This window comes from Castor canadensis, chromosome 4 (genome assembly GCF_047511655.1).
Source record: "Castor canadensis chromosome 4, mCasCan1.hap1v2, whole genome shotgun sequence".
Taxonomy (NCBI): Eukaryota; Metazoa; Chordata; class Mammalia; order Rodentia; family Castoridae; genus Castor; species Castor canadensis.
The window spans coordinates 99,702,914-99,722,019 of record NC_133389.1 but is presented as its reverse complement, the minus strand read 5'-3'; the positions used below and the strand labels follow the sequence as shown (position 1 = coordinate 99,722,019).

The following is a 19,106-nucleotide window of genomic DNA, read 5'->3' as shown; positions in this document are numbered from 1 at the left end:
GTTTTAGTTTCTGCTTATCATGGAAGAATGATAGTTTTGCTGGGTAGAGTATCCTGGGGTTGAAGTTATTTTCATTCAGTGCCCGGAAGATGTCACCCCATACTCTTCTTGCTTTTAATGTTTCTGTTGAGAAGTCTGTTGTGATTTTGACAGGTTTGCCTTTGTATGTTATTTGTTTTTTCTCTCTTACAGCCTTCAATATTCTTTCCCTAGTTTCTGAACTTGTTGTTTTAATGATGATATGTCGTGGGGTAGTTCTACTTTGATCTGGTCTGTTTGGTGTCCTGGAGGACTCTTGCATCTGTATGGGAATATCTTTTCTCTAGATTTGGGAAATTTTCCGTTATTATTTTGTTGAATAGATTACGTATTCCCTTCGCTTGCACCTCTTCTCCTTCTTCAATGCCCGTGATTCTCAAGTTTGGTCTTTTGTTGAAGTCGGTGAGTTCTTGCATTATCTTTTCACAGGTCTTGAGTTGTTTAATTAATAGTTCTTCGGTTTTTCCTTTAATTACCATTTCATCTTCAAGTTCTGAGATTCTGTCTTTTGTTTGTTCTGTTCTGCTGGATTGGCCTTCAGTTTTGTTTTGCAGTTCTCTTTCGTTTTTTTTTCTGAGGTTTTCCATATCCTGAGTGGTTTCCTCTTTAATGTTGTCTATTTTTGTCCATCATTCTCCTTTATCTCCCCTCCCACCATTGTTGGAATAGTTTGAACAAGTATCATTTTTCCATTTACTTACCTGCACACAGTATTTATACTATATTCACCCTACCACCTACCCCCCTCCACTGATATCAGTTCCCCTTGGCCTGTTCTGCCCTCCTCTTCTCCAATTTTGTAAATGAAAATAAAAAAGACATTTTTGCTTGTTTAAGATAGCCGCATAGGAATTTTCCATGTGGAACTTCCGTGTGTGTGTGTGTGTGTGTGTGTGTGTGTGTTGTGTGTGTGTGTGTGTGTGTGTGTGTGTGTGTGTATGTAATATAACCTGGATTGGTTCATTGCTTTTATTTATCTTCTTTCTACCTTAGTCCGCCTTTTATGGTGGCTTCAACAGGCTTAAAAATTCTGTATTCATTCTTGTATAGAGAGTACCTCAGCCATATTCACCTTCTTAACTTCCTTCTTTTACTCTACCTCTCTCGTATATGACCTCCCCTTAGCATAACCTGTTTTTCATAATATTGCTGTATTTGTATTAGGTCTGTTTTCCACCTATGAAAGAAAACCTGTGACTTGTGGCCTTCTAACCTGGCTAACTTCACTTAAGATGATCTTCTCCATTTCCATCCATTTACCTGCAAAGGACAAAATGCCATTCTTCTTTGTGTCTGAATAAAATTCCAGTGTATAAAAATACCACATTTTCTTAAATTCATTCATCAGTAGTGGGGCATTTTGGCTGCTTCCATAGCTTAGCTATTGTGCAATAAACATGGGTGCACAGGTGCCTTTATTGTAACCTGACTTACATTCCTTCCTGTTTATCCCTAGGAGTGGAGTTGCTGAATCCTTAAGCAATAACAGTTCAAAAGCTATACAAAGTGAACTTATTTTATGATACTTAGTATTGCTCTCATTGAACTTTTATAAGCCAAGATCATTATAGATTTGCCTGAGAAATATTTTTTTTTCAGTTCCTTTAGGACTGTGCCTTTTAAAATTTTGTCATCTCTGTTCCCAGGGCTTAATTCTTATTGTTCAGTAAATATTTGTTGGATGAATGGATAAACAATGACAACACCAACAAATACCAGTAAAATTCATTAGACACCTACTTCTGACTGTTTACAATATTCCAATTGTGTGTAGATAAAGATAATAGACACAAAAATAGTAACTGATTTTGTGGCACTGAAAAGTTTTTCTTGTTTGGTAGTAGATATTGAACCCTGGGCTTTGTGTATGTGACCTACCAGTGAGATATAGCCCCAGCCCAATACTTAATACTTGCTTTGCAAGATTCTATGGTATTTTCCTGTTCCTCTTTCTTATACACATTGCAGAGCCCTGCCTGCATATTGTATCTACTCAGTACTTTTTAAAATGTTTGCATGAATATTATGCTTTATTTTGGTAGAAATGCTTCTTGCTTGTTGTGTAAATACCTGTTTGTTGTAGTGGAAGAGGTAGCTATTTTAGTGGTTTTTCACTTTTATTTTTTGAATTCTTTTTCAAGTGGCAGAAGATAGAGTTAAAATTAGTTTGTAGGACATCAAGCAGAGAGTGAGATGACAAATAGGAGCTGTAAAACAAATACTGAGACTTCTTTTTCTGTGGTGTAGTAGATATATGTACAAAACTATTATTGCTAGTTCATGGGCAGAAAAACTATAGGGAATAAAAATGCAATGAGAAAACTGACATCTTTAGACATGAACTTCCAGTAAAGTGTTAAAATTTAGGGAACTTTTTGGAAGTGTAAAATTTTTGACAAGAAGATAGTGGAAGCACTACTATAATTAATGGGTCTACCTGTTGACTTGATATGATATCAATTTACTGATACTACATACATATTATATGTCATTTTTTTTTTTAGGTTATATTGCCTGACCTTTATAGCCTTTTGAGCCTTTTCAGCTATTCCTTAGAACAATCTCTTCCTCTTTTCCTTTGTATTTTAGTTGTTACCATATTTCTTCTACGTCATTAAAAAGGTTATTTTTTTCAATCTATGTCATAGAAATGGTATCAGTGTGACCTGATTCTTACTAAGGCAATAGTGATTACTAGTGGCATATTGTAGTCTCCCAGCTAAGGTAATGTCCCTGGAATGTCTACTTTTTAGGTTGATGATTTTACCCATATTATGTGTGGCATGTTATAAAACCCAGTTCTTGGTTTCCTTTGTTTCAGCCATCCCTTGATACTTTGACTCAGTTAATGAAATATTTCAATGATTAACCAATTATATTTCAAAAAAAAAAATTCTTACTCATATGGTAAAAGTGTGACCATATGTTCCTTTCTTTGGGATTGTCCTATCCATTATTAGTATATTCTCTAGTCTGGTCAAGATAACTTGCTTATGATAGGCACACTGAATTTCCTGTTTTTAATCTGAGCAACTGAACACTTTATGGAAAATTGTAAACACATACAAAGAAGAGGGAACAGATAATGAACCTATTTACCTTTTAACAATTATAAATAAATGGCCATTGTTATTTCATCTAAACTCTGCCTAGCTCTTTCTCACCCCAGATATAATGAAGCAAATTACAGACATTCCATTTGTAGTTCTACAAATTGTATTATGTATCTGTAAAAAATAAAATTTTTTAAAAACTGAAACATAAGTGTAATGCTATTGTAAACCCCAAGTAATTTTTTAATGTTTGAAACACATGTAACTAAAATACTGTACTTAATATAAAATAATTAATAAATAATAAGATTCTCTTATGCAGTGAAGACAGGAGAAGGCAGTCTCCCAAGGTCCAAAGCATCCTTGTAATGCTGTGTAGGCAGGGGTTGCTCAATAGAATCACTCTTTTTACCCACAGAGGTGAAGTATGGTGCTTTTTATTTGAGAAATGATTAATTAATGCTCACTTAATGCCTCACTTAAAATCCTTAATGCTTTGTTTTTGTTTCCATCTTACAGATTTCATTGTGTTATGTGAATGTTGCTCACTGAGTAGGTGCAGAACAAAGTCCATGTGCTAATATGAGGGAAAGCCCTGTCTATAGGTGGGTGTGGGCATCAGCATTTATATTTAAGTATTTTGTAGGATTTCTCATGTGCAACCAGTGCTGAAAGTACTGGTTTAAAGTATATTGTCAGGATTTAGTGTCAATATTGATATTGTCTATTGTTATATTTTATCTTCACTAGTTCAAGATTATAAGTATATATAACTCAGTAATTCTGTTAGCTTTGTTTCACTTGCTGGATCTTTCCTTTTTTTTTTTATTTTTAAGGGATGATTATAGTAATATGAAACATTCTGTCTACATAAAAGCTTATTGAAGAGGTTAAATGTTTTTGCCAATTAAAGAGAATGCTAATTGGGCAGATTGTTGTTTTGTATTAGTAATTTTCACATTTTTTAAGAAGGTCACAGGAATGCACTTTTATATTTATTTTTCTTTTCATTATTTGAGTGATTAAATATTCAGATGAAATTTGATTTTGGAGGTTGACTGTGTTTTGTCATATAGGTGGGGCAGAGACAGGATGCTATGATTTTGTGTTAGGAAATTTTACAGTTTTCAGTACCTTTCTGCGTCTTACCTATCCCTAAAACATTGTTTGTCTATCTGTCTGTCTGCTGATTGTCTTTCTGTTTATCTGTCATCTGTCTCTATCATCATGTATCTGTATCTGTTATCTATCTGTGTTTGTTTTCCATCTCCGTCCATCTGTCCATCCATCCATCCATCCATGTTTGTATAGTTACTGTATTTAACACTTGGTAATACGAACTCAGCACATTGTCATTAATTTTCTTTGTACTCTTGTATGGCAGAATATTAATGTTAAATCTCATTTTTATAGGAAAAGATGCTAATATGTTCTAAAGTCAAAATGCTTGCCTATTTTCAGAGTAAGTTAGTGATAGTTAATAAAGTAGACTGTGGTTTATCCATATAATTCAGAATCATCACATAATTTCAATTATAGAGGCTCATGCCTGTAATCCTAGCTCCTTGGGGGTTGAGATTGGGAGGATCATGGTTTGAGGCTAGCCAAGGCAAAAGTTTGCAAGACTTCCACCTCAATCAATAGCTGGTGGTGATGTGCATCTGTCATTCCAAGCTCTGTGTAAGGGTCATACTGGGAGGATCATGGTCTAGGCTAGACCTATCTGAGTGGAAAAAACTCTGGGTATGTGGTTCATGCTTGTCATCCTAGCTAGGGTGGGAAGCTTAAAATAGGATTGTCGTCCAGGCCAGCCTGGATAAAAAGCAAGACCCTATCTCTAAAATAACCAGAGCAAAAAAGGATGGAGACATGGTTCAAGCAGTAGCGCCTGCCTTGCAAGCACAAAGCCCTGAGTTCAAACCCCAAAACTGCAAACAAAACAAAACAAAAAAACCCAAATATTATATGGTGTTCATCTTTTATTTTCACTAAGAATTCTTGGAATTCTTTTAATAACCTTTTCTTTGCCAACCTGTCTCTTTTACAAATGGGACTCCCTCTATTAGTTTCCTAAGGGTCCTATAGTAGGTGGAACTTAATCTCTCACAGTTCTGGAGAACTGTCCAAAATGAAGTGTCATAGGGGTCGTGATTGCTCTGAAGGCATTAGTAGTGAATCCTTGCTTGCCTCTTTCCAGCTCCTTTCAGTTCCTTGCTGTCCAACACTCTTTGGCTTATAGCTGTATGACTCCAACCTCTGCTTCTGTTGTTAGTTAGCCATTTTTTTCTTTAGTTTATCAATATGGCAATAAAAAAGTTTCACTGACTTGGGTATAATCACATAGACTGTTATCCTCAGAGAGGTATAATAAAATGTTAATTGTTTGCCTTTTAGTATAGAATCTTTTCAGTGTTACAAATTTTCTTTTTTTTTAATAAGTATCTTTATCTGATATCTGATATAAAGATGAAAGATAATAACATAGCACTTTAGAATTCTTCTATTCAAATTGCTGCCATTTTATAGCTGAGTAGAGGGAGATCTGAAGAAGATAAGTGAGTTGTCAAAAACCTGAGGTAGTTGATGACATTTCTGGGTGTATCCTGTGTGTTCAAAATCAAATTCTATAACTATGAATCTATTGTTGCAAATTTGATAGCACCTAGAGGACACTGATGAAAATCAATAACAGTCTTGAAAACATACTAAAAGAATGTGAAATAATATAAATGCGAACGTAAGGAATTAAATTAATCAACAGTATTTTTCTTCTCTTGCCATTGAAGGCAGATAGGAAAACAGGCTAAAAAAAAATCAGAGAAACAGATGCAGCTTTGTTTTCCAAATAGAAAGTCTGACAAGTGGGGTTGTTAAGAATTGTCATAGGGAATTTGAAGAAGAATGAATTCTACCTTCTTTTTCAAAAGAAATGAAAACAAAACCCACATAAGTCTATATAGTAGTTTGGTCTTAACCTGGAAATTTCACAATTTTTATTTTTATTTTATTTTATTATTGTGTGGGTGGGGGTACATTGTGGCATGTGCAAAAATTCTTAAAATATATCAAATGTACCATACTTGAATGCACCCTCTCCACTATTATCGTTCATACCCCTCCCCCCATTCCTGGAATAGTTTCAGTAGATATCATTTTCCACTTACATACATGTGCAGATAGTACTTGCACTATATTCATCCTCCCATCCCTTTCCCCACCTCCTTCCCCTTCCACTGGTACCAAACCCACCCAGGCAGGACCTGTTCTGCCCTCCTGTTCTCCACATTTGTATAAGAAGAAGAAGAAATGAAGACATTTTTGTTTGTTTAAGATAGCTACAAAGGGAGTTTCCTTGTGGCACTTCCATGCTTCTATGTATTATAGCCCAATTTGGTTCGTCTCCTCTATTTTTCTTCTTTCTACCTTAGTCTCTTTCTTATGATAATTTCAATCGGTTTAAAAGTTCTATATTCATTCTTGTATAGATAGTACATCAACCATATTCACTGTCTTAACTTCCTTCTTCTACCCTTACCCTCTCATATGTGACCTCCCTTAGCATGACCTGTTTTTCATAGAATTTCTGTATTTGTATTAGGTCTGTAGTCCACATATGAGAGAAAACAAGTGACTTTTGGCCTTCTGAACCTGGCTAACTTCACTTAAGATGATCTTCTCCAGTTTCATCCTTTTACCTGCAAAGGACAATATTTCATTCTTTTTTGTGACTGAATAAAATTTCAATGTATATAAATACACATTTTCTTAACGCAATCATCAGTAGTGGAGCATTTTGGCTGTTCTGAAGCTTAGATATTGTGAATAATGCTATAGTAAATTTGGGTGTGCAGGTGTCTTTATTGTAAACTGACTTAGATTCCTTTGGGGATAGCACTACAAATAGAATAGCTCGATCATATGGCAGTTCTATTTTTAGTTTTCTGAGGTGCCTCCATACTGTTTTTCTATAGTGGTTATACTAATTTACATTCCCATCAAAAATGTTATGAGTGTTCCCTTTTCCCCACATCCTTGCTAACATTTGTTGTTTGTGTTCTTGATGGTAGCCATTTTAACAGGAGTGAGGTAGAATATTAATGTGGTTTTGATTTGCATTTTCTTTATGGCTGGGGATGTTGAGCATTTCTTCATGTGTTTTTTAGTCATTTGAGAAAGCTCTGTTCAGTTCTTTTGCCCATGTCTTCACTGGATTATTGATTTTTGGGGGAGTATAGATTTTGATCTCCCCATATATTCTAGTTACCTACCAATCTCTTGTCATACATTTAGCTGGCAAAGATTTTCTCCCATTCTGTGGGTAGCCTCTTCAATTTAGAGACTACTTCTTTTGTTGTGCAGAAGCTTTTTAATTTCATATAGTCCCATTTGTCAATCCTTTCTCTTGAAGTCACTGAATCTTTTGAGTTCTTTGTAGGAAGTCATCACCTGTGTCTATTAATTCCAATGTATTCCCTGGTCTTTTGATGAGAATTACATTGAACATATAGATTGCTTTTGGTAGTATAGCCATTTTCACTTTGTTGATTCTACTGACCCATGAGCATGGGAGATCTTTCTATCTTCTGTAGTTTCTTTGATTTCTGGTTTCCGTGTAGAGGTCATTCAATCCTTTATTAAGTTCATTCCTACGTATTTTATTTTTTTGAGGCTATTGTAAATGGAATTGTTTTCCTACATTCTTTCTCAGTCTGTTCAATGTTGGTGTATAGAAAGGCTACTGATTTTTGTAAATTGCTTTTGTATCCTGCTACTTTGTGGAAACCATTTGTGGTTTCTAGGATGTTTTTGGTGGAGTTTTTTGGGTACTTTAGCTATGTCATGTCATCTGCAAATAGGGATTGTTTGACTACTTCCTTTCCAATTTGTATTCCTTTTATTTCTTATTCCTGTCTTATTTCTTTGGCTTGGAATTCCATATCTATATTGAATGGGAGTAGAGAGAGTGGACACCCTTTTGTTCCTGAATTTAGAGGAAATGCTTTCAGGTTTTCCCCATTTAGTATGATACTGGCTATATGCTTGTCATATATAGCCTTATTATGTTGAGGTACATTCCTTTGACTACTAGTTTCATCAGAGCTTTTATCATGAATGGATATTGAATTTTATTGAAGGGTTTTTCTTTATCTATTGAGATGATCATATGGTTTTTGTCTTTGTGTTAGTATGCTGTATTACATTTAATGATTTAAAAGTTTTTAGAATCCATTTATTTGCATACCTTTTTTCCAGAATCAGTCCACATTATTGTTTCCTTCTGAGAGTGCAACTGTGAATTTATTTTACAAGGAGAGACTTCCCACTTTATAATAATAATCTCTGAAAACCTTGAACTCACAGCTTCTCAGATTATTTTTATATCTGTTCCCCTTATGAAACAGGACATGATGTAACTTGAGACTTTCAAATCTCTGACCTTCACATTACAACATAATATTCATACCTGAAATTTCCTCTAGATAGATTGATTGTATGTTTCTGGTAGAATCCTTGAGGCTTTCCAAGGGAAGAGGACAGAAGGACTAATTCACTAGCTATATTACCTAAATTGACCTGTACTTTTCTAGGCTTTATCATGGCTTCAATTATTGGATGGATTTTCTAGCTATGAATGAACACCATTTCTCAAAGTTTGTGACTACTTGTTGGGTTGCTACTACACTGCCTTTTCTTCATTTACTAGTTGTTCTGGTACTATACTGGCAAATTTATGCTACCTTTAGGCCATTTGTATACATCTGTATTCTCTTTTCTACTAAGTATGTTTTACATATTTGTAGTCTTTCCTTTTGACAAATGCAAGCAATTATCTGCTGATAGGTTTTTGTTTAATTTTGTTTTAAAGTAATTTAACTTCTTTTCTCCCATATGCTTTTCCAAGGTACCTAAAAAGGTGGGGGCAGGGGGGCTGTTAAATAACCCTTGTTAACTGTACATTACAAATAGCTTTCCTTGGCTTGGGAAGGAAGACAGTTAGTTGTCAATCAGACGGTCTTTAAATCTTTCTCTTCCTATTGCATAGTTAGAAATTCTTAACACCAACCAATTTTTAAGATTTTAAAGTGGTGGCGGCACTGGGAATTTAATCTTTCTGGTTGTTAAGCATAGCTATTGCCTATGTTCAAGGTAAATAAGAAAGAGTGGATATGACCAATTAAAAATGACATGTATATAAGCTTTCTAGCTAGTGTGCCCAATGGAAAAGTTAGGAGAACTTTTATGTTACTTAATTCTACTTTGCAGGGGGTTCACACTGAATTACTCTTAAAAAGACAACTGATCAAGAGTTATGCACATGCCGCAGTGGATGATTATGAAACAGATGAGTGTGAATTTTTGTATGTCCTAGTGTGTTTACCCACAGCCTTGCCATTTATTAGCCATAGAATTTTATAGAAATTGCTTACCTTTCCTGAGCTTCTGTTTTCTTATCTCTTAAAATGGGGCTAGTAATACCTACCTTACAGTGATATTGTGAGTATGAAATTAAATCAAAATGAGATAATGTATGTAAGGAGCCTAACAGATCCTGTGGCAAATGTAAGTGTCTCATACACAGTACAGTATTTCTTTATATTTGTCTAGCCCTACCCAGTTTTCTCACAGATTATATCACTTTGTCTTTCAATTGAAACTATGAAGTGGTCAGAAAAAGTAGATGATAATGTTGAATTTCAGAGAGTGATTTGTCCAATAACATGGTAAGGTTTTCTGATTACTAGAATACAAGCATTAGCTTTCCCTCTCTTTATTAAAACTAATAATTTCTAGTAATTTCCTTATTCTCTTATTTAGTCTTATAACTGTAAGTATAAGGGTTAAGGGAGCTAGTGTTGCTAGGTGCCAGTAGGAGGCTGAGATTGGAAGGATCATGGCTTGAGGCTATTCTGGGCAAATAGTTCTCAAAGCCCTCATCTCCAAAATAACCAGAGCAAAATGGACTGGAAGTTGGCTGAAGATGTAGAGTGCCTGTTTTGCATGCATGAAAGCCCTGAGTTCAAATAAAATTAAATAAATAAATAAATAAATAAATAAATAAATAAATAAATAAATAAAAGGGAGCTAGTACTTTAGTAAAGTTCTTCATCTTTCAAGCCTAGATGTGAATGAAATAACAGATACTAAAAGGTTTGGGAAAATAATTAAAAATGCTAAACAACTATAAAATCAACTATTTTAATTACTTTAAGTTATTAGGTTCTCTTAATGATCGATCACATTTTCTTTACATGGTGGTAAACTAGAAACATAAAAGATAATCATTTCCAAAAGAGAAGAGAAAAGCCTTCCACAGCCATTTTTCTGCTATAGTTACTCATTCAGATATTCCTTTTAACAGCAAATTCTATATTTTTCCTAAGGCTTTTGTTGAAGAATTCCTAAGTATTATACTTCTTTATTTTTTGTTGGAATTAATTTTATTAAATGTGGCAATGAAACCAACACTAGGAATTACAATACTGTAGCATGGTGCTACATTATCTTTTTTTTTTTATGCTGACTGAAAGAAAATATTTTCAGTAATTGTTAACACTTGTAGAAAATTTTGTGAAAAAAATGTGAGAAATGCTCTACTCTTCTACCATACCTGACTATTAAAAAAAAAAGAAATATTGGCCAACTTATATTCAGTAGAGTGCATGTTTAACTTACTCTATCTTCATCACTTCCTTCTCTGGAAAGAACTTGGGCAGGTGTTATTAATAAAAAAATAAAAAAAACCTTCTATTTTAAATAAGGATGCCATTCTCTCAGCTTTGAAGCTTACACATACTCTCTAACTGATCCCAGCTTTCGCTCATCTGGTCTTTAAATGGCTCCTTTCATGTGGTCAGCCCACGAGCCGTGCGTACTGCCGTTCAATCACGCCACTGTACATTGCCATCATGAGGGTGGTTTGCATGATTTGCATTTCCTGTGCTGTTTGAGCTTCAGTGAACTCAAAGCGCCACATATGAAGAAACCACTGCCAAATAATGCAATGATTTTAGTCAAACCAGATGAGCCTGTGCTGGAGTTAGGCTACCAAGTCAGATGGGGGGTGGGGTGGGAGGGTGTTGTCAGGATATCCTGTTAAAAAAGGATTCCTCAAAATGTCCACACATTCATGAAGTGAATTCCTGAACAAATCTGGCTATGTAATGTAAGCACATTACTTTGGGGGAAGATAAGGCCATGGGTATGAGATAAATAATCATGTATATGTTATTCTCAAAAAATTAAGTCTTTTAGATTGTAGTATTATACTGCCAATGTTATTATTTATTGTGGCAATAGATTTTGATGACATTAATTTTACAACCATACACCATGAAATTTAGTCAAAATTAAATTAAACACATTGATTACTTGTCCCCTTGTCCTATAAAAGAAAGTTTGAATTTTATTAGAAAATAATTTGTAACAGCTGTTAGACAAATATTACAGAAATGGCAGAGTAGTGGGCCAATGAACAGCTACTAGAGTAGGGAAGGGGGAAAAAAACCCGTAGCAGTTACTAGTCCTCATGAAAAACATAGACAGATGGGTAAACAGACCTATATGATGTTACAAATAGATGAATATCTTGTAAGGATTTCAAACATGTTGAAAGAGCCAATGAAATTACAAAAGTTGGTTTAAAAGTATATCTTGTGCTTTTAAACATAGTGTTTTTTATTCTGCTCACCTGAAAGTAAACCCCTAAATTGTCAATAAAATATTTTATTAATATTAAGGAAAAAGTGTAAATTAAACCTACACATAAACACAGAAATACCAAATGAATCTCACTAATAATGGTGACTAATTTTTCTTAGATTTCTTAGATCTGGTGTTATAACACCTATAAGAAAAACTTAAGAGAAGTCCTGTTAACTGTTTATGGATAATAGTTTCAAACATTTCCTGTTCTTATGTACAGAAAATAGAGAATATTTATTCATTTTTCTCAAGTGATGTATCCTTCATAAAAATATACCTGATAAATTTGCTGTGGATGTTACTCACTAGTTCACAATTTAGTGCCAATTCATTTGATTGCATGCTACTGGCAGAATCTGCCTGTAATGTATGCCCTGTAATATTTTTAAGATACTCTAAAGTTGAAGCTTTTAAGCCACTGTTACTTACTGAAGAAATTATCATGTAATTGTCTATATCAAGAAGAGGTATGCAACTTATGTAGATGCAAAAAAATGTGTGCTGTTACATCTGCACTGAAGTGGTTTTGCATGGTCCATGCATTATGTAGTCATTTAAGCTTGAGAGCATATTTGTAATATGATGAGTAGTTGGATGTTAAAGAGCAGCCTTCCTTTTTAATTCTCTTTTATACATATTTGCTAACTTCCATTTTAAGCAAATTAACTTTTTAAAAACTTTAATATATGAACCTTACCTGATACTTTATGGTTGTTACTAGATTATCTGCCATGAGAGATCTTGGCCCAAGGAACACTTCTCTTTAAAGTGTGAGGAAATATTTGCCCTCCAAGAATTCAACCATGATATGTTCATTAATGTTGATGCTGTAATGTAGCATCTTAAATAATGTCATAGCTGTTATATAAGTTATTAAGATTATTATTGCTTATTAGGTAAATTACTCTTTAGAACATTGCATTTATTGTTAGAGATTATAGTTTTATGTAAATACATTTGAATGTATTGTACCAACTCTTCTTTGAACATTTTGCTTGCTTAGTTCCTAAAACCATTTTTGAATCTAAAAATAAATTGTATTTTTAGATGCTTAATCCCATGGGAGAAAAGAACACATTTCATTAGTCATCTTTAATTTATTAAGCTGTTATGTACTCTATACATAGATCATGAAAACCACTGGCACACATTTTGCTGACCTTACAACATAAGCTACACTCCTGGTGCAATCCCAGAAAATGTGTTTATAAAGATTCCAGCAATAATAGTCTTGTGACTAAATAAGAAACAGAAGCTGAGTTAAGAGCCAAGCAGATACCTATCGGTTTTCTTGAGTTTAATTTGATTAAAACATGGCTCTCAAAAACATTAAGTACAATGTCATGTCAGAGAAGCAGTGTATGATAAATATAGTTCATGACAGGAAATTGTTATTAAATCAGCATTACTAGTGAAGCTGTTATGGAAATTTCCCTGTAATTTAGTTAAGGTTCCCCCATTTTCCACCTCCAGTACATCGCTATACTTTTCAGCTTTAATGTTAAATATGTCATTTTCTGTTGAAAGACAGTTTTCCTACTTTTAAATGCCACATATTTGTATTGTTATCACTAATCAAACAAGTCATACATGAACTAGCTGTTCACTTTGGGAAAACATTGTCAAGAGTAAAAAAGAATTTGTACTGGTCATTGGCCAACTGGACATAAATATGTCAAACCAGAAGGTAGTAGCTACCTGGCTTTCAAATAAGAACAGGCTGCTTTTGGAATGTGGAAGAGCTCTATTTGGTTAAACCCCTGAATTATCAGTAGCCATCTGAATTCTAATATGGTAATTATTTGATGCAAAAAACTTGAGAACTTTGTATCTAACTTCATCAATATCAGACCATCTTTACTGTTTGCTTTGAGGAAATAGGGTAGAATATTAGCCAGTATAACCTATTTATTTATAGCCAAACTCTTATTACTTTGATTTTTTAACAGTTTAGAAAGCATTTTTTTTTTTGTTGCCCTTAATGCAGAGAAACTAATAGCAGATACCTTAAAAGCAACTGAGGCCAATAGGAAAAGGGGAACAGGTACTAGAGAAAAGGTTAGATCAAAAAGAATTAACCTAGAAGGCAACACACACGTGCAGGAAATTAATGTGTGTCAACTCCCTGTGTAGCTATCCTTATCTCAAGCAGCAAAAACCCTTGTTCCTTCCTATTATTGCTTATACTCTGTACAACAAAATTAGAAATAAGGGCAAAATAGTTTCTGCTGGGTATTGGGGGGGGAGAGGGAGGGGGTGGGGGAAGGGGGGGAGAAACGAACCAAGCCTTGTATGCACATATGAATAATAAAAGAAAAAGTAAAAAAAAAAAATGAAAAGCATTTTTTTAAAAGCAAATATTTTTATAAGGCAGGAAGATTATTTGGCTGAATTACATTAATGAAACATTTTGGCACATATAAAAGATTTCATCAAGCTATTACAGCCACCTCCAAAAAATTTTGGTTTCCATTTAAAATGTCAGCAATGTGGAAAAAATACCATCAATCAAATTGTATATCTCCTAACCGAAAAGTATAAAAAAAGGGGAAAAAAATGAAATAATGAGTTTCTAGTGCATTTTTGGCTTCCTGTAAGGAATTCTGACTAAATCTGTGGTCAGTTATCTGTGGCCTTAAGATTGTGTTTTTTTTTCTCTTTGTTCCATTGTATGTTTTCATCTTCACAGGAATAAGTACACTGAGCAATATTCCTAACTTTATGTTCCTCTAGCCAGACATTGGGAAGGCTTAAATTTTGTGAATGGGAAAAGTAAAAGATTTTTTTTTCTGAAGAAAATAGAAATATAACTTCACAACAAAGAAATATAAAACTGCATGTCATTATCCTTTTCTTCTCTCTCTAAAATTATTCTTAAGAACTTAGTGGAAACACAGACCTCCTTCATAGGAAACTTAAGTACTAAGTCCTTCTTAGGTGTTCAATCCAGGAAAAAAGTCTCTATGCAAGTTGCCAAAATAACTGGGACCCTTATCTATTAAAATTTAGCCCTTTTCCAAGAACTAAGTATGGAAAAGAAAGTGAATCTTACCTAACTATGTTGTCTGAGTTTTATAGGTAACTCTTCTCCCTTTCTCTACTGCTGTTTGCATCAGAGCTGTTTACCTTTGTTGTATGCCCAGTGTTCTAGCTCCAGCTCATGAGGACGTTCAGATCCAGTCCCCTCTGTGCTAAAACATGCACAGAATTGAGGGAGTCATTCATGTTTCAGTTATTAGCTACCTTTAGAAACATTCAGATTAATTACATTATGTACCTGCTACAGTGAAAAATATCTAAACCATATTAGAAAAACAAGGTTACGATGAAAATGCTTGGCAGTTTTTTGCCAGTATTTGTACAGCTCTATAATAAAATTATATGTGTATTGTGATAGAAATCATTCATACTAAAACTTCTGCAATATCTTCTCTAAGTTTCTCATCAATAGATTAAATATAGGTCATGCCACAGATCCCTGTAATAATATAACAATTATGTGTACCTGTATTAGCTTTCTGTTACTGTGATAAAATACTTGAAATAATCAATTTATATTGAGGAAACGTTTATTTTATCTAATAGTTTTGGTTTCAGTTCATGGTCAGTTAGCCTTTTGCTTTTGGGCCTGTGGTATGTACATCATGAGTGGGAACATGTGGCAGAGTAGGCTGCTCTTCTCCTGGCAGCCAGAACACAAAGAGACAGGAAGGAGCCAAGGTCAAGGGCACACCCCAAATGACCTAACTTTGTTATAGTAGGCTCCACCCATTAAAGGTTCCACTAACACAATAGCGCCATAGACTGGAGACCAAACCATTAGCACATGGGTCTTTGGGGGATACTTACTCAAATTGTAGCAGCGAATATTACAAAACAGTTGGGTGAGCAGAGCCTAATTATATTCAGTTAAGATATGTGGAAGTATACCAAGAGAGATGAAGTTATTTGTGCAAAGTTAGGACTGTTTAAAGTAGCAACAGAAGTAAAACCTGAGTTTTCTGGTTTATACTCTTTGTACTCTATTGTAAACAAAAGGAATATTCTGCTTTATCTACAAATGAGAGTATCATTTCACTTTGAAGTTAGATAGGTACTCTTGTTGCCAAAGTGCCCTCAATCCAGAAAGCTTTTACTTTAGCTCAGGTGTGCAGATTGGTTGAGTGTAATCTAAAAGACTGACCCTATTTTTCTAATTTGCATACTCAAAATGATAGCTTTGATGATTTAAATAGTAAAGGAATTTTTATGGGGAGATAATACGTTCCTCTGACTCTTCCTCTTTTAACCAGGCAACCAGAAGTTACCAATTAAGGAAGAAGTGATATAAATGGAATACTAACTTCTCAGTATGATACAGGTCAGCAATGAAAAATGCAGTAAGCTTAGATCCTGCTGCCTCATCCTGTTGACTCTTTTTCTTCTACCTTATCTCTGCTGCCCAAGCCTTTTCATGGTATCCAAATCTCCACGAGGAACATCTCAGAATTCTAGGTCCCTTTCCCTTTCTTGGTTCCATTGTAACCAGTTTCTGGCCCTGCAGGGATGAATAGAGTTATAGGGTAGATGCTACAAACAAAGTGCAAGATACTTGGATCTGAAACATCTGGGGAAAGCCTCTATCAAGACACAGGATAGGCTTCTATTTGGAGGTAGATGAAATGTAGACTAAGGTATTGAACACAGTTTTACAAATCAAAATGACAATGTTTCAGGGATAGAGCATAGACCAGTGTGCTGCAGAGCTTCAATCTGCATGTCCTTGGGTGGTGGACAGATGAGTGGCAGTAATCTAATAGGAATACAGCATCTTCTGAAAAGTGATCACTAGAGATCGGCTTGGTAACGTTTGCAAAGTGCCTTACAAATTACTTACGGGTGCATAATCTCATTTTATCCTCATAGCAACCAAAGAGGAAGTAGGTATGAAGAATCTCCTTTACAGATCAGATTTAGAGAAGTTGTGATTGGTCCAAGTGATCTATTTGAAAATTTTAGTTTAGACTTGAACCCAAGACTTCTAATTTATGAAATAGCTTTGTTTCTCAAACAGGATGCGTTTTTATTCTTCCCTTCCTCTATCTTATCTCTCACAAAAATATGTGTCAGGCACTGTTCATGCATTGGATAAAAAAGTGGTGAACGGAACAGTCCTGTTCCCTACCTTTGGAGTTTTGTTGCGCTTCTTTGGATTGTGCTGATCAGTATTAATAGCCAATGCCACATGTAGCTATGTAGCACTTGAAATGCAGCTGGTCAGAATTGAGATGTTTATAACTAGAATACAGAACCAATGTAAAAATTTGTTTCTAATTAAGAATGTAAAATATGGCATAATTTTTATATGGGTTATATGTTGGCAATATTTAGGATTTATTGAATTTAATAAAATATATTAAAATTGATTAAAATTTTAATCAATTAAAATCATATTAAAATTTTATCAGTTTTAGTTTTGTTTTTAATGTCTGTGCTTTAGTGACTACTAGAAAATTTTGCACATACTACATGTATGCCTCACACATTTCCACTGGATAGCAAGTTGTGTGTGACCTAGGGAGATGGTTTCCTAGGGTACCTACTACCTTCTAGTACATCTATGGTTACCTTTTTTTTTTTAACATTGAAACATTTGGATCATTTGAAATTTGTACAATTTTTCTTCTAGATGTTTAACAAATTGACTAAACAGTATTTATTGGGTTGGTCATCTTTGATTAGAAAGTCTGTCTTTGTCATATGCCAATCCTTGTGTGTATTGTAACTGGAATTTGTCTTCTTTTCCATTGATCTTATCAATATTTGAACTAGTTTTGTATTTTCTATTTTTGAGATTTTAATATTCTTTCATGCCTGGTAGGGTTAGTGTTCCCTTCTAGAATTTTCTTGACTTTTGTTTTCCTTTGTTTTTAGTTACAAAAATTAGAATCAGTTTGTTTAATTTAAAATATACAAATAAACAGTTTTTTTGTGGTTAAGGTAAAATAATGAAAGAAATTGGCATCTCTGTGTATTGACTCTTCACATCTACGGAGGTGGTGTAGCTTTGCATTTGCTCAAGGCATAGTTCTTTAACATTTTTCTTATACAGGTCTTGCCCATTTTTTACATTTATTTTTATATAATTTCTTAAATACTTCATTATATATTTATGCATATAACATTGTTTTACTACCCTGCAAGGTTACCAGCTTCTCTAATTCTTTGTAATAAAGTTTTTGATTGATAGTTTTGCTGATTTCTTTTTAATTTTTATACCTTTATTTTTTTTCTCTTGTATAATTCTGTTGGGTAAGTACCCATAGTAAATGCCAAGTAATAGTGGTGATAGTGAGTCCTTTTGTTTTATTGAATTTGATGTTTCTTTTAGAATATGATTCTGGTTTTTGATGTGAACCAGACATACTTTATTATAATAAAAGTTCATTTTTCTATTTTAACAATAGAAATTTTATAAATGTATGAAGATAGAACAATGAAGGCTGTTGAAAGTGTTCTAAGACGGGGACAGAAAGGGTAAGGGAGAATGATAAAAGGGGTGAATATAATTAAGATATATATATATTGTTGTAAGAACATATATAATTGTCACATGAATTCTCCTTCTACCTCTAATACATGCTAATAAAAAATGATTAGAAAAAGAATAAATATTTTATGCTGTAAAAAACCATGAATAGTTGTTAGATTTGGTTAAGTGCCTCCTCATGATCATGTCATTTTTTTCTTTTTAGATCTATTAAAATGATGAGCCTTATTAATTGATTTATTAATATTGAAGGGCATTTATGCTTCCATGGAAGAATCTTGTTCATGATAATTTACTGTATTTTCATTTCCTGCTGAATTTTGTTTATTAGTATTTAAGATTATAACTGAGATTAACTTGTATGTTGGTCTTGTTACAATGACTTCATGAAAAATAAGATATTTTTGAAGTTTTTCCACTCCAAATTGCACTATAGCAATTTAAATTTAAAGGAAGTTACTTGCCTTTTAAAAGTTTGGTTGAATCCCCCTGTGAGCTTATTGCCTTATTTGGAGGTTGGGTGATGGTTGTGATGGTGGATTGTTTTGCTGTTTTGGGAAGGGGGCAACTTTTTTTGTAAGTCTTACAGAAATGTATTTTAGATTTTTTTACTTTCTCCAAGATAGACATGTTAAGCATTTTTTTCTATAAAGCTGTTTGTACATGTATAGTTCTTTTGATATTTAGGAAGGGTTTGGTTTGTTTTTTATTTTTCTTGGTTACTTTTAAAATTATGCCTTTACATGATAACCTAGGTTCTTGAATTCTTTTGAGTGTGAGGG

At 33.8% G+C, this 19,106-nt stretch overlaps 1 protein-coding gene across 14 annotated transcripts in view; it reads left to right on the top strand.

The window, feature by feature from the left end:
* Gtdc1 (glycosyltransferase like domain containing 1) overlaps nucleotides 1-19,106 on the top strand; it is a 428,360-nt gene that overhangs the window by 136,725 nt on the left and 272,529 nt on the right. Inside the window, exon 1 of one of the 14 annotated variants that reach the window (XM_074070684.1) lies at nucleotides 3,606-3,697. The exons of the other annotated variants lie outside the window; for them this stretch is intronic. Coding sequence (XP_073926785.1) covers nucleotides 3,675-3,697 — 23 coding nt within the window. The 5' untranslated portion in view covers nucleotides 3,606-3,674. Of the gene's footprint in view, nucleotides 1-3,605; nucleotides 3,698-19,106 lie in introns of those variants that run through there. 14 annotated transcript variants of the gene reach the window in all.